The 15789-nt window shown below is 49.7% G+C and overlaps 5 protein-coding genes across 5 annotated transcripts; 1 reads left to right on the top strand and 4 right to left on the bottom strand.

Annotated features, from left to right (window-relative positions):
• Positions 1–355: 355 nt before the first annotated feature.
• Positions 356–3243, top strand: N7481_009556 (dynamin-related GTPase MGM1; the record flags this gene model as incomplete). The annotated part of the gene is made up of 3 exons (XM_057268775.1): positions 356–656; positions 733–2739; positions 2807–3243. 3 exons carry the CDS (start codon positions 356–358, stop codon positions 3241–3243), a joined length of 2745 nt encoding a protein of 914 aa, XP_057119452.1.
• Positions 3244–4153: 910 nt separating this feature from the next.
• N7481_009555 (uncharacterized protein) lies at positions 4154–5038 on the bottom strand (the record flags this gene model as incomplete). Its single annotated transcript, XM_057268774.1, has 1 exon — positions 4154–5038. One exon carries the CDS (start codon positions 5036–5038, stop codon positions 4154–4156), a length of 885 nt encoding a protein of 294 aa, XP_057119451.1.
• A 2204-nt stretch (positions 5039–7242) lies between these two features.
• Positions 7243–9220, bottom strand: N7481_009554 (uncharacterized protein; the record flags this gene model as incomplete). Its single annotated transcript, XM_057268773.1, has 4 exons — positions 7243–7316; positions 7385–8356; positions 8423–8761; positions 8836–9220. 4 exons carry the CDS (start codon positions 9218–9220, stop codon positions 7243–7245), a joined length of 1770 nt encoding a protein of 589 aa, XP_057119450.1.
• Positions 9221–12177: 2957 nt separating this feature from the next.
• On the bottom strand, positions 12178–13221 carry N7481_009553 (mitochondrial 54S ribosomal protein uL15m; the record flags this gene model as incomplete). The annotated part of the gene is made up of 2 exons (XM_057268772.1): positions 12178–12784; positions 12908–13221. The coding sequence occupies 2 exons, from the start codon at positions 13219–13221 to the stop codon at positions 12178–12180; spliced, it is 921 nt and encodes a 306-aa protein (XP_057119449.1).
• A 592-nt stretch (positions 13222–13813) lies between these two features.
• Positions 13814–15789, bottom strand: N7481_009552 (uncharacterized protein; the record flags this gene model as incomplete). The annotated part of the gene is made up of 3 exons (XM_057268771.1): positions 13814–14922; positions 15000–15273; positions 15343–15789. The coding sequence occupies 3 exons, from the start codon at positions 15787–15789 to the stop codon at positions 13814–13816; spliced, it is 1830 nt and encodes a 609-aa protein (XP_057119448.1).

Here is a 15789-nt window from a genome sequence, read left to right as displayed (position 1 = left end):
GGCGTTGACGGGTAGAAGTGTCACCGACTATCTGTTTGTGTGTGTGTGAGAGGATAGGTCCTATAAACCAACCACGATTGAGCGATTTCACAACAGACTCAACCACGAACAGATATAGAGAGATATATGAAAGAATGACTCGAAAAATCAAAACAAGCCAAATCCCCTTGGACACACCGCACTCACTTCCCTTGCACAGCACGTCATTTCGAGACACGTGACCCTTGGTCACTACGGCGGGCGAAGCGGCCACATCGCGCGGGTCACGTTGATGTCAGCGGTGGATCTTCAAGTTCAAGTTCAACTTTAACTTATTCCCTCGAAATCCCATCTTGCATGAGATTCGACAACAACCATGAGCGGGAGAATCCTCTCCCATAGACTCGCCCCGCTGATGCGGAACGGGGTGGCCCGCAACTTCCATCATGCTGGCTCCAGGACAGGAGGCTTGTTGCGCGCCGATGGAGGTGCCGCTTTGAGGGGACGCGCATGGCCGATCGGTGCAAGTGCTATTCATAATGTCCCGGCTGTACGGGAGTTCTCCTTCAAGTATGGCCGCTTTCTCCCGAAGCTGGCTCTCAAATTTGCTCGCATACCAGCTATGTTCGGAGGTGCTACGGTCGCCGGTCTAGCTTACGTCCAGTATCAAGCCACCCGTACGTGCTATATTTTTCCCGTGATCCCCCCCCGTGATCCCCAAAATGTATCATCTACTAATACATACTTTAATAGAGGCTGGAAACTATGCGATCGATTTGTTCAAGACCGCCGGAGAGACAGCAGGCAACACCGCATCGGGCCTATTTCAGGGTCTTCAGGATATCGCGGATCAAACACAACGGGGATGGAACAAGACAACAGGAGATATCGAAACCCCTGAGTGGCTCCAGAAGATTCTCCGACAAGACGAGGAGTCCCAATCTGGCGGCTCGGGTGGTGGTAAAGAGCCAAAGGAGGGCCGAGCTGTAGTCGGAGCAGCGGCTGCTTCTGGCGCGGCGTTTGGTTACGATCAATCAGACGACGACTCCCGACCTGAGCAGCAGGTTGCCGAAGATGACCAGATGATGCTTCTTACCCGCAAAATGATTGAGATTCGAAACATCCTCCAATCCGTCGGCCAGTCAGGAACCTTGACCCTCCCCTCCATCGTCGTTATCGGATCGCAATCCTCTGGTAAAAGCTCGGTCCTGGAAGCTATTGTGGGTCATGAGTTTCTACCCAAGGGCTCCAATATGGTCACTCGGCGACCTATCGAGCTGACTCTGGTCAACACCCCCAATGCACAAGCAGAGTATGGTGAATTTCCGGCTTTGGGACTTGGCAAAATCACCGACTTCTCCTCGATCCAACGGACCCTGACAGACCTCAACCTCGCGGTTCCAGAAAAGGACTGTGTCTCGGATGATCCCATTCAGTTGACAATCTATTCGCCCAATGTTCCAGACCTTTCCATGATTGACCTTCCTGGTTACATCCAGGTTGCTGGACACGACCAACCCCCAGAGCTGAAGCAGAAGATCGCAGACCTTTGTGACAAATATATTCAAGCACCCAACGTCATTCTGGCTATTTCAGCAGCTGATGTCGATCTTGCGAACTCAACAGCGCTGAGATCTAGTCGTCGCGTGGACCCTCGCGGAGAACGTACAATTGGTGTTATTACCAAGATGGATCTCGTCGACCCTGAACGAGGCCATGATGTTCTATGCGACAAGAAGTACCCCCTTCGACTGGGCTATGTGGGCGTCATTAGCCGGAATCCCCAAACATCAGCTCTCTTCTCTCGCGGATCTGGAAACATTACAAGCGCTATCTTGAAGAACGAAAATTCTTTCTTCTCTGCGCACCCAGCCGAATTCGGTGCTCACTCAGAGACCTCGGTCGGTGTATCAACACTGCGTAAGAAGCTGATGCATGTCCTTGAACAGACGATGGCGTCCAGCTTGGCGGGCACAAGAGATGCCATCAGCCAGGAGCTTGAAGAGGCAACATATGAATTCAAAGTGCAATACAATGACCGACCATTGAGTGCGGAATCATACCTCGCCGAGAGCCTGGACGGCTTCAAGCATTCGTTTAAAGCATTTGCCGAGAGCTTCGGTCGACCACAGGTTCGGGAGATGTTGAAGGCCGAACTCGACCAACGCGTTATGGATATCTTGGCGCAGCGCTACTGGAACAAGCCAGTAGAGGACTTGGAGGCCGTAATGACAGAGCTCGATCCATTGAAGGATTTACCCAAGGCCGATCCAGAGTCCTTGTTCTGGCACCGCAAGCTGGACGCATCTAGCTCTTCTTTGACAAAGCTCGGAATCGGTCGACTTGCCACCACAGTCGTCGCCAATGCCCTCCAAACCCATGTTGATCAGCTTCTGGCGTCTTCTACCTTTGCCTCTCACCCCGGGGCACACAAGCAGATTACCGACGCCTGCAACAGTATCCTGAATGATCGATTCTTCGGTACTAGTGACCAGGTTGAGAACTGCATCAAGCCTTATAAATTCGAAATTGAGGTTGAGGACTCGGAATGGACCAAGGGGAGGGAAAACGTGAGCAGGGTGCTGAAGAATGAGCTCCGGGCTTGCGAATCAGCTATGAAGCATGCCGAAGATCTTGTTGGAAAGAGAAAGCTCAAGGACGTAATGGCATTTATCGACAAAGTGCGGAAGGGTGATGTGTTGCTGGAGGGCAATGGCGCCGGTGGTGCCGGTGGCTTCAGTTCCGCCCTGCTCGAGAGAGGTAAGTTGCATAACTTTGATTAAGCAAAACATAACATCCGCCGGCTTGAGACTAACTTAACATCCAGGCCGAGATGGCATCTTCCTCCGGGATCGAGCTGACATCATCAAAATGCGAATAATGGCTGTGCGATCCAAGCAGTGCGCATCCAAAAAGAACAAATACCACTGCCCAGAAGTCTTCCTCGATGTGGTAGCGGATAAGCTCACGTCTACAGCAGTGCTGTTCCTCAACGTTGAGCTTCTTTCTGAGTTCTACTACAACTTCCCCCGAGAACTGGACCTGCGTCTCGGTAGACACCTCTCGGACGAAGAAGTTGAACGTTTTGCCCGCGAAGACCCTCGGGTCCGCCGTCACTTGGACATCATCCGCAAAAAGGAACTGCTAGAACTGGCGCTTCAAAAGATCGAGGGTATCCGACAGTTGGACGGTCGAAGCATGCACCGGAATTCCGACCGTGCACAGGCCGCGAAAGAAACTCGCAGCCGCTGGAATATCTTCTAAGAATCGCCTGTTACGATCTGCGAATCTGTGCTTTTCGATTTACTCCCTTTCATACCCCCCTTCCCTTCCCGGTTAGACACCCCAGCACCACAGTTGTACTTTTGATACCTTTCACTCGTCCCATATTCCCCTCTTTTCTGTTTCTGGAGAATTTTACGGTCTCTTTCTCTCCTCTATCGAAATACCTGCACCTTAAAATAACTTGCCACTTGTACATACAGTTGAAGTCAAACAAATCACCTCATATATTCACGCACGCATTAACAGTATTGAGAAGGGGTGTTGACTTGATGGGCATATTTTATAATTGCTACGCATCTACCTAGTAGCAGGTACTAGTGCTACTCCAGGGCTTAGTAGTAGTATAGGTTCCAGTGGCATTGTAAACAACTTGAATGCCCAGGCGGTCAACCTTCGAGCGCGGTTGACGCAGCCTGATTACTACTCTGAGCGAACTGTTGTAGACTTCAATAAACTTGAAAGAGAAACCAGTTGCTGGGCATTGAACAAAACCCAAACATTCATTTGATATAGGAGTAAATAGATAGTAATCAAGAAGACAAAATAACAAGAGACAACCCCCAACATAAAAAAGAAGCACCGTATCCTCTTGTCCCTAGGTTGATATACAAGAAATCAAATGACGCAGAAATACTACATAAAAGCCCTGATCAGTTGACAAGTGCAGTAACATGCACTGGCAGCTCATCCCATAACTGGCGAAGTAAGACAGCGCTCTTCAGCTATTACCCATCTCATGAATTGTATTATGGACCTCGTAATTCGCTGTTGAGCCTCCATTTCTTGAATAGTGACGAGAATGGCGGCCTTCCTTAGGTTTAGGGGAGAGGGGGCCAGGGTTGACTGGTTGGTCTGATTTTGGATGTGAGTTCAAGTTTTAAGATTATAACTAGCAGTGGCTGTTCGTACCTGGTAGCTCGTAATGCGTCTGATTTTCCGACTCAGCCTGAGACTGCGGATGGTAATAATTCCCTGGCAGCTCCGCCACAAAGTTTTTCTTTTGTTTTCCAGACTGCGACGATAGTTGGCTCGACTCTCGCCGACGCCTAGACGTTGACCCCCATCGTGGATGTTCAGTAAGAGATTGAGCTCCGGATCGGCTCGATGAAGACTCTGACATTGCGTCTGTCTCTAATCGTGGAGACTGCAATGGCGACGAAGGCTGGAATAGGTTTGAACGATTGGCGGGATTGATGGTCTTGAGTTTACCATCTTCCATATAAGCCTCCAAAACTCCCGCATCGAGAAGTTCAGCTTTTTTCATCAGTCTTTCCACCAGTACTTTCGACGCCGCCTTCATTTGACTCTTAACAAAAGAAATTAACGTTAAATTGCACTCGATTTGGATGTCCTCCCGTAGATAGAGTCCGTTTTCCGGCTCGCCGTCTACTAGAAACTCCTTCGGTTGACGTGGCTCATTAGGCTGATTTCCACCAATGCGCCATTTACTGCGAATATCGATGCCCAGAGGAACGAACGTGTGAGTCTGTAGGCCCCACGGAGTATTGTGGAAGCAGCCCTTGAAGCTTATCTTGCCGGCTCCCAGCTTCCCCAGGCCTGGAAGATATTGAACTCGCTCGATAATCTCATACCAGGTAGAATAATATTCATCTGCGGTGGCATCTCTGGGCGCTGTGATCGGATGATAGGACAGAACAAGCGGATTAAGTGTGATAATTTCACCGTGGCTGTGCAATATATCCAGCGCTAGCTGACGAGGGACAGACGAGGGGATGGGAGTAATGCTGATATAGGATTCCTTTTTCCGCAGCATTTTGCACTATTCTCTCGATATTCTCAATATCGTTAGATGTAGATCTTCTTCAGATGTGCGCAGATGAGCCGTTAAAGTAGCGCGTAAGAGCATCGAAGTTGTCATTTCTGCCCCTCGTATTCTCTGCTTACGGCGGGCGCCTACATAATCAAGTCCACACGGTGTTCATGGGGTCTGACTACGCGCTAGTACTATTTTGGCGTATTTTATGCATCTCTCTTAACCTTTACTTTTCAGCTAAGCTACGATGGTGTTCGCCTATTTGTGAAAGAAATCGTCCTTTGTTGAACAGCCTCGGAGATTTGTGTGGTGATTTTCTCAGCTGAATCGACTCTCACACCTCAGCGCGTGATTTCAATGAGCGCTTCCCTCATCACTAGGTATCCAGGGATTATATTTCAGGTGCTCGGCATCGAAATTCTGAAAGATCATTACACTCTGTCAAATATGAAGCAACGGATTGATCTAATTTAGCAAATCCTAGCGTTAAAAATATGGCTTTCCTCAAATATCCTATCCCATTCCGTTAGCAGTGGTTCGGAATTCACAAATTTTGGTAGTCTTCATCATCAGTTGAAAGCTCAGTAGTACTATCATATTCCGCCAAAAAGCTATTTGGAAAATCATCAGGCAGAGGATGTATGATTTCAGCCATATCAAGTCGAGTAAAATATTATTGTACCCGTCGTTTACTACGTCACGCATCGATAGCCATATCTCCTCTGGTCCACGCTCTGTATCATGATAGAATGGCGGATAAATTTTGCTTGCCTGGTCATCTAATTTAAGATCTGTGATCAAGCGGATAAGCTCCCGCTTGGATAAATCGTAGCTGTATTCGTGAAATGCAAGGTGATAAAATTGGAGTCAAACCTGACGTTGTGGGACGAAACAATAGCAGGAAATTTAATCTTATCATCTCGGAATTCGAAACGAGACTCAGATGCCAGTGCTTCTACCATTTCTTTGAAATGGGCCAACCCTAAACTTATTTGATATTCCGCTCTTTTTCGGATCTCTGAAATAATCATTTCCTCTTCGCGGGCCCCACAGTCCTTGAATTACTTTATTTTTAAGTTTAGAAATAGCGAGAAGATGAATGGATTGAGAGTATGCAAACCTCGAGTCATAATTTTAATCATGTAGTCGTATACACAAGCCAGTTGCTCGTTTTCCCAAGGAGCAAAGTTTTTGCAAAATCTCTGTCCACGATCAAAGGGGTTCTAAGAGCTGCGATCCTCCGGTGCTTGACAACGCGATCGGAATAGCTGGCAGCACATTTAATACTGGTAAAAGCTGCGGCGAAACCGGATTTTCTCCATTTTCGATAGGTACTCAAACAATCACATAAAGCGCATAGAAGACACCAAAAAAGCCAAAGAGAAATTGGCCAAGAAAGCAAAAAAGCATCATGCAGCAGCCTCAACCCTGCTATAGTCGAGAATCAGAATATCAAAGTTCACTTTGGGTGACTCGGGCGGCTCTTGGAAATGGTCTTTTTGTATTTCTGATATATTCCAATAGACATCTTTGCCAAGTATACAGATTTTTTGCAAGCCTCATGCGTTCGTTACTTAAGAGTACTACTCCGACGGCTCAAGAGTCAAGTAATTATTTCACTTCTGCCGATCCAAATATTACAGGCATCATCAAAGAAGGTTTGGAAGAAAATCATTGGCTCAATATAGGTCAGACAATGATCCCAGACCCAGTCTATCGAATTCCCATAGCGTACAACCCAAAGAGAAAAGAAAAGAAGCTGAAACGAACAAAGAAAAAAGGAGAGCAGATTAATGCTTTTCCTCTCCGATTCCCAGCATAGAGGGCGCTTGTCAAGCGGATAGATAGCCTCGGCCCACATCAATGCGATGAAGGAACAAAAGTATACATGGGAGGGAGGGGGTGAGGGAGATGGACCGAGAAAATCAAACTAACAGCGCCCCAGGAGCAGGTTATCGGAAATTGAGAAACGGGTAGTGGATGGATATGTCTATCACAGAAACAGACGGAACAGAGAAAAGGAAACCCAAAATGGTTGATAAAGGTGGTGGCGTGGGGGTGGTATGGCGTTTCAAACGTGTCCCTCAAGAGGGTGTAAATGGACATGGAGGTGGGGTTGTCCGTGGATTTAACAGAAAGGAAATAGATGGCCGTGTAAAGGAAGTGTTACAGACGGCTTTTGACATGGCTTGCATGTAATATGTTTACTCGCGGGAGACGTCACGGCCGAACAGGCGGGCCTTGATCCAGTCAACGGCGACCAGAACACGGTTGCGGGCTATTGTACACAGTTAGAAAGTCATGTCAAAAGTAACGAAAGGCGGGGTTGAATAAGATGAAACTTACAGCTGAAGCACATGCTCAGGTAGGCACTGCGCCAGAAGAGGTAGGTCAGGGTACCACCGCTAGCAATGTTTCCGGAGAGCCAGGAGATGTCGGCAACGGCACGCTCCTTGCCAATGTAGGCCAAGCTACCCTGGTGGGAGTACTGGAAGGGACCGATCTGCTTGGTGCGGCGCAGCTGCTTCTGGCGCTCGCGGATCTCATCAAGAATCTGGTTGCGCTCATCGTTGGACTTAGCCTGGGACTGGGTGTCGGACAGGTGTTGGAGCTCCTTCTCAATGGTATCGGTCTTAGCCATGGTGTTAAAGAGGCGGGCCAGGAAAGCACCCTCCTGACCGGCGACCTGAGCGGTGGGAGCATAGTTGGTAATGGCACAGTCACCCACGGCCCAGATGTTCTCGGCACCGTTCACGACAAGGTACTCGTTGACAGCAAGACCGCGGCGGGAATCCTTCTGGGCGGGGATCTGGCCCATCAAATCGCGGATGACAGGGCGAACAGCGTTACCAGTAGCCCAAACCAGGAGACCGTAGGGAATTTTCTCGATAGACTTGGATCCGTCGGGGTTGGTAATCTGGGCCTCGATGTACTTGTCGGTGACATTCTTAACCATGGTCTTGGTGCGGATGGTAATCTCTTCCTCCTTGAAGGTCGATTCGGTGTAGTCAATCAGTTGCTTGGAGAACATGGGCAGAACGTTGGGCAGGGCCTCGACCAGGGTAACGTGGAAGTTGTCTTGAATCTCGGGAATCCACTTCTTCAGATCATCGTTGAAGAAGTCCTGGAGCTCACCGGCGAACTCGACACCAGTGGGGCCACCACCGACGACGACCATGTGCAGCAGACGCTTGACCTCATCTTCGGTTTGATCCTTGAACATAGCAGTTTCGACACAATCCATGACGCGCTTACGGATGTTCTGAGCATCGTTGACCTCCTTCAGGAAGCACGAGTTCTCGCGAACACCAGGGATACCTAGAAAGCTTTTGTCAGTTCTGTGTCCATCGGGGTTAAAGGTTCACATGAAGGGCGGTGTCTTACCAAAAGTAGCATTCTCGGCACCAACACCGATGACCAGCATGTCGAAGGGAACCTCAGTGTGAGAGATGTCACCCTTGATTTCAGAGTCATCGCTGATATGAACAACACGCTTCTCGTAGTCGATCTTGGTAGCTTCGGCTTCGAAGAACTTGACGGTGGCCTTCTTCTGACGGAGAATATTGCGGATGGGCTCCATGATCGAGCGGTGCTCGATCAAACCGGTGGTACATGAGGGCAGCAGGGGAGTGAACAGGAAGTAGTTACGGGGAGAGACGACGACGACGTTGTAGTTCTCGGTATCGAGTTTCTTCAGCAGGGAGACGGCACCCCAACCGGTTCCTACAGGGGCGAGGGTATTAGCAAAGCTCCAGTTGGGACCAATAAACTAGCAATCGGGCGCGACAATATCATACCGAGAATGACGAGGGTCTTCTTGTCGGGAGAGGGCTCGAACTGCTCCTCGGGGTGACGCAGGGAGTAGATGCTGTAGACCATGGCACCGGTGATACCGAGGCCGGACAGCCAGGTCAGACGCCATGCCCAGCGCAGGAAACGGAAGCGCTTCTTGGGCTTGGGAGCAGGGGAGGGGGAGGGAGCAGCAGGCGAAGGCAAAGGCGAAGGCGAAGGGGCGGCATCAGCGTAACCGCGGCGAGCAATACGCGAGATGGACTGGATGTTTGGGCGGAGCGGCTCTGCGCGGAGGACCTGCGAAGTCACGATGGAGCGGCGCGACAGCGAGGACAGCTGCATGGTAGACCGGGAGGCCATTGAGCGCATCGCTAGCGAAGTGCCAGCCATGATGGTGGAAGTCCCAGGTAAAACTGGGGGGTGGGAGAGAATTGGAGATGGACAAGGAGTAGGGGAAGTCAAAAGAGTCAGCGAGACCAAGTCCCGGGAGAAGTACGAGTAGTGCAAGGGAAAATCCAGATCCAAAAATCTTTGATAAGGCGATTGCGTTGCTGTTTCGGGCGAATCGGTGTAATCGGTGTGTTTCCAGCGGGTCTTTGTCCATTTGTACTGGGTCCAAAGGGTACTTACTTTGCCGCCTATTTTTTTATGGCCCAGCAAGTACCTCTGGGACCCAGCGGAGCTCTCTCACCCTGGCTCCGCTACCGCTACAGTCTACTAATTAGCGTAATACGAATTGTAATTCCGTTCAATTGTCTTCCGTGAGTCCGATATCTCTTATTGCTATTCCATGATCTAGTGTATGCTACCTATGTAAAAATGGGGGCTCGAGTCGAGGAGTCATTTGATACAATCGGATAGCCCAGCTCCGAACTAGCTCCGAACTGGCATTTCGGGACCCAGTTTTATTTTTATTTTATTTTTTCTTCTGCGGCAAAAAGGGCAATCAAATAGCTGGATAGGGCAAAAAAAAAAAAAGGAAAATTGGAGACGTGAGGGGAGCTCCTACACAATCTCAATCCCGGTGAGGAGAAATTAACCGCTGAGGAGAGCTGACCCTTTTCCCCATTTTATGCCAGTGTATGGTCATAACTATTTTGCAATGTACTGGACTTAGTTTTGTTTGAAAAATGTCCAAATCACTTCCACGTGAATGTCTCTCCATTCGACCCTCTCTCAAGCCCTATTTCTCCCCTATTTCTCCCATCCCCCCATTCCTCTTCCCCCCATCCGTCCGAGATCACCCGCCATGCGGCCCCGGGAAATATCGTCGAGCTCGCATACTTTACAAACCTAGCCCTATTCATGGGGAATCTGGGGAAAGTCTCACTGGTCCACCCCATTCCGCCCCAATCTCACACCCCGTACCTCCTATAGTCCATCCCCTACCCGAGCCATTTTCGGCAGGAGTCGGCGCTCAGTCAAATGACTCGGAATCGAGGGACTCGTTAAGCCCCCAGTGTGTCACTCTAATGATATGACGTAGATTGACCGCGGGAAGATTCGCCATTGGCCTGCCATGCGGATGGGACGGCCCTGAGACAGTTTCTAGAACAGTTCACCGAGCTGATGCTTGTGTCCTTAGCTGTCCTAGATGGCAACTCCAGGCCGAACTAAAGACCTTTCGCGTGGTCTTGCCCTTGGCGACTGGCATTGACATTGGCAACGCGAGCTCTATTTTCTTTTTTCTTTTTTTGCCATAGACACTCGTGTGGATATTTTTAAAGCACGGCAAAGAATTCCCCTATTTGTGATGATCATTGTTTCGATCGATGGAGCTTTGACATTGGTCCGTACTCGGTCTAACGCCATCTTCAGCCGCGTCAAGCCATTATTTCATTAGATGGAGTCTAGGCCTAAAGTACGATCACCATCTTTAGCCACCGATTGAACAATTAAACAAATCCAATAAATAAAAAATAAAGAACGAATATCGGGATTGATGTAGATTCTCACGTCAAAGCGGCCAGCCAAAGCGGGTACTCGTTATAGGACCCAGACCCAATCCCATTTAACCCCTGAAATTGACTAATTGATTCAATTCAGTGACCAGATGGATATCTACGAAGTAAGAAGACGTGATCTTTCCTTCTAGCATTTAGACACCTTCAATTTGAAACTTGTTACTAACTAGGAGAGCTGGCTTTAGCTCTTTTGATATCGATCTTAAAACATCAACGAGGCCAGTACCCGGGAGATAGTATCTCGAAAGTCCATTCAATGTCTTCCATTTCAGAGATATAGAGGTTCTGCATCTACCTACCGGGAGAATGGGTACTAGTATTCCCGGCCTTGGAAGGTTTCACTATAGTAGTTGGGAAACTATTTTGAATTCCACAACTAGTACTACCACAATAGTACAATAGTATATGCTTGAATACACACCACCAGCCGGGTTGTTGGACTGTTTTCGACCAAGTTACGAATGCAAAGGACAACAAATCAGGTGAACTTTCCGTTTTATAGATAAACACAATTTCCGTGATATTCGTCGAACTGCAAGATGCTATCTCTGGCCAAAATTGTTTCCCTCGCGGGTATGTTTTCCTACCATTGCACAAGACGTAGTTACTACTATAAACATTGCTTCCCTAGTTGTTGTATGTTCCCTCTGTTGTTTGATCCTCGAGAGAAAACTGAGCACGACTTGTTTTCCTTTTTGAATTTAGCAATGCCAGGCCACCTTACTGACATAGTCAGATGGCGTTACACCCTAAATCTTGAGGGTTGAACGCGAGAAGGATGCTACCAGGCCTTCCCTCGAGGATTTGGGATCTCAAGATGACACATCCTACGCATGGAAGGTTGACCAACCAGCCTATACGTCACTGGTATTGGGGATTTCGTATATATGAACATGATGTTATAGACGGTGCGCTTTCTCTGACACCAGATAGGGATTGTACTGGCATGGTTGCGCAGTCGAGAGCCGTGACAGTCAATAAAGGCCTGGGCTCATCGTGTCCTACAGAAAAAACTGACCACCCGTGGACCGATCGAGGCTTTTTGTTGATGCTGGTTTATCACTAGTTTCTGTAGGGCAGGTAGTATGCCACTACAGGCACTCTAGGACGGTGGACCGATAGTATGCCAATCCTTTTCATCTCTAGTATAGTGAAGGGTCTCACAATGCGAGAGTTCTAGTCAAAGTTGCCATATTTCAATGCGATAAGACTGTCCCTCCAGTCGCGTGAGCTGATTACAGATGGTGCCAGAAAACTAGAAAATAAATGATTTTGTATGACAAGAACAAATCCAAAGCCTGGCTATTTATACATGTACGCTGCTCGAAGTAGAGCACAAAGGAAAAGATGTCCACATCAACAGTCTCCACCCAGTAACACCATCTACCAGAGTCTGTTCTCGGGCAGAACCTTCTCCTTCTTGACACCAGCAGTCGACTTACGCTCCTCAGGCGAGCGGAAGAACAACGAAGGACCCTCCATGGGCTTCAGCAAGTGACTCAGGTAGCCACGGTGGGCAGGATCACGGTAGTACTCGACATCGCGACGGCGGGTAGGATCGGGCAGACGGTAGCGGAGACCGAGAGCCTTCATGATATTCGACTCGGACAGATCCTCAGGCGCCTTCTCAGCCTTGAGCAGATCCTTAGACCCGCTCTCAGCGGACCAGGCCATAGAGATAAAAGTGTGCGACTCCATGCGGAGAATGTGTCGGATGGCCTGGCGGGTGTAAAAGCGAGTTGCAACGGAGCCGCCGGCGGCCTCGATGGCGGAGATGGCGGATGCTGAGGCGCGCGAAACGACGAGGTGGATTGGTTGTTTCAGGGCAGAGTCGCTGCCGCCGAGGATCTTGACGCCGTCTTTCGATTGGTGGATGCAGCGCGAGTGTGTCAGTTCGCGGATTGTAATTGGGCGCGCTGGGTCGATGCGGCCTTGGTCAATCCATTCTTGTATGCGTGCGAGATTCACAGGGGCGTATTCGGTGTGAAGCCTATTGCGGTGTTAGAGAGGAAACTCGATTTGATTTGATTTGCGTTGGCTGAAATGGTCGAATATGTCCATGTGATTGAGAGCGCAAGAGGAGTGGAAATGATGGTTGGTGAAAAAAACATACTCGGTGGTGCCTCCGCGTTCGCCGTGAACGATAATATCCTTCGTCTGACCACCATTGAAGCCTGCGGGGACCTTTCCGTGCTGACCCTGACCCTTGTGACCACGACCAGAGGTTTTACCCTTGCCGGAGGCAGGACCACGGCCTCGTCGGATGCGTTTGTTGTATGCTGAGGGATTGTCGGAGATGGAGGAGAGGATGTGAGCGCTGCGAGATTGGAACTGAGGCGCAAGGAAGGCCAGCGGTGAAGACTGAGCAATTGGCTTTGCAATAAATTGCTGAAGCTGCAGAGGCAGCCCCATCAGTCGAGGTGTCATGATGTCGATGTGCTGGGAAGGTTGTTCAATGGGGTGCGCGGCTCACATCAAAGATCTCGAGCGGTCGGAAAAAGGTCGGGCCGGGTGGGAAGTACACGGCCAAATTTCGACTAGGGCCAACCTATGAAAGTAGCATTCTGCTTATTTCATCGCATCTTGATTTTGATAATTATTATTTGCTGAGTGGATTTATATATTCATATCAAGAATGAAGATTTAGATAAGTAAATTTCTAATTTTTTGGTCATCCTTGCGAGACTAATGCTGTCTGCTAAAATAAACGCCTTGGATGCGTATGCAATGTGATCTGCCGAGATAACAACAGTCGCCCATGGCAACAAATAAAGAAAAGACCACTGCAAGTGAAACAATTAACGCCGTGGACGCTTTCCTGGTCACTAATAGTGCAAGGAAGCTGAGAATATCCCTTCTAGTATGGTGAAACGCCGGACAAGATGCTAAGACCATATTCTGTACATGATGGAGCAGAAACAAAGGAGTAATAAGAAAAACGGATGTACAGCGAATGGGAAGGAGTTTCGTGAATATTGGTCGTAGCGCGATGAGGTCGTGAAGATAACATGTGAGCAATTTAGCCTGCGAAAGGCTGCGAGGAAGGGAAGTAGGGTTGAAAGGATCCGTGGTTCCATGCATCAGGCTGTATATAGGGCAATAAGCCCGTCTTGCGATCGGCCGATGTCTTCCCCAGGGGTTGGTAGTGCATGTGATCAAACGGGACACTGCGCTGTGGCTGAAGAGAAGAGGTGGGAGGTGGGATCAACAAGGTGTTGACGGAGCGAACAGGGCGATAAGGAGAGTTACGGTTGGCGAGGAAGAAAGATGGAGAGAGATGCGTTTGAGGGGTGTGGACGGAGTAGGCAGAAACAGCTGGGGAGACAGTGCCAGATGACACACCGTAGGGGACCTGGTGGTGGCGGCCAATATCGGGGAGCGATGGGGCGTTGTACACTCCAGATGGTACTGCGGAGAGGTGGGTAGATGGAATTTGCTGGGCCCACGTCTGAGAACGATTGTAGACGGGAGGAACCAGAGCGGGAAGTTGAGACATGGCGGAAGAAGAAAGAGTTTGCACCATTGGGTTGGAAGAAGGTGGTAGGTTAGGAGGTGGGAGTCGTGAAACAGGACCAGGCATTTGAGTATGGGCAATGGGAGCGGAAGTAGGGGTCATTGGCGGCAGAGTGGGAATCCCAGCCATGGAGGTGGGAACAGTCAAGGCAGGAGTAGGAAGGGCCGTCGTTCGAGCAATGCGTTTGGTTGGGTGCAGCTCGGTGTCTTCATCCCGGCTCCGCTTGCGAGAGCTGCTCTGGGGCGTATCCCCGAGATACGAAGGCGTAGGATAGGGAAGTCCGGAACCTGAAGGAAACCAATTGGGCTGCGAGTGTGGTCGAAGCACATCGGATTGGGGCGAAGGTAGCTTGGAAGCGGGCGACTGGGGCTGCAGACGCGGCGGCGAGAGCTGCAGCACAGGGACATCGTTCTCGAGGGGCAGCAGGGAAGCTTTGTTGAAGAAGTCACCGAAAAGACCGAGCTTGTTGTGCCATCGGGCCCATTCGGCCTCGGAAGAGAAGAGGTCGTAACGGATGTTGCTGAGGAACTCGACTTCCATGATGTGGATCTCCTGCACTGCGATGCCCGAGACCTCGGCCCACGTCTTATTGGTGTAGGTATTATCGTCCAGAACTGGTATGAGTCAGCACACGTTCCACTAATCACAGAGCAGAATCACCGAGCGGTGAAACCGATAAGCCATCACTTACATTTATTGCCCAGCATCAGAGCGACCGTCATCAGTCGAAATTCACTGCCTTTCTTGCCCTTTACACTCGCATTAAACTTCTTCAGACGATAGACGAAAAGAAGAGCAAGCAAAATGACGTTCTGGCTGACTTGTGTGGTCGACAAAATCGTAGATACCCATTTCTGAAAACCGACCGTGGGGATCGCCTCGGGGACAAGTGAAGGTGCTGGATTGCGTCGATCTTCAATGGATTGGAGTTTGGATGTCTTCTCGAACCAGAAGAGGCAGGTCATCTAAAATAATTAGGTGTTAGTTGGCATCTTAATGCGAGTGACTTCACGCTGAGAGTAGGTGGTTCGTACCTGAGCTGCAAACTCGGCCAGGCTGCCCTTTGTGTTATTTATTGAGGAGGGGATCCGTAATTGTGAGCCACCAGTCGTTCCTGAGGATTTCTTCTGTACTGGTTCCGGGGCTGGGGCTTCTTTCGCAGGTACGGGCTGGGTGTGTGGCTTCGTTGCTGGCATCATCGAAGACGAGATCGAGTCGAAGTGTGGACGCGAATTGCCATAGGCGTGAGAGGGTAGTCCCACTAGCCCGTGTGCCTTGGATCCATAGTTGAAAGGTGGAACGGCATTGTAAGTCAAGCCGGTCATGTCGCCTGGGGGAGTAGGCAGACCGTCCCGGAAGGGAGCAGTCCAGTATGGTCCAGAGGGCTCGAAAGTTGGTTTGCGATGGTGTGTTTCCTGAGTGGCAGGTGTAATGGAGCCCGGAATCAAGGTCGATCGGTAATCCAGCGTTGGAAGAGACAT

The sequence above is a fragment of the Penicillium waksmanii genome (genome assembly GCF_028829765.1).
Source record: "Penicillium waksmanii strain IBT 27052 chromosome Unknown utg000008l:1.0-5622682.0:1.0-5626561.0, whole genome shotgun sequence".
NCBI lineage: Eukaryota > Fungi > Ascomycota > Eurotiomycetes > Eurotiales > Aspergillaceae > Penicillium > Penicillium waksmanii.
Note: the sequence above shows the minus strand (reverse complement) of the source record. Positions and strands in the feature narration are given on the sequence as shown.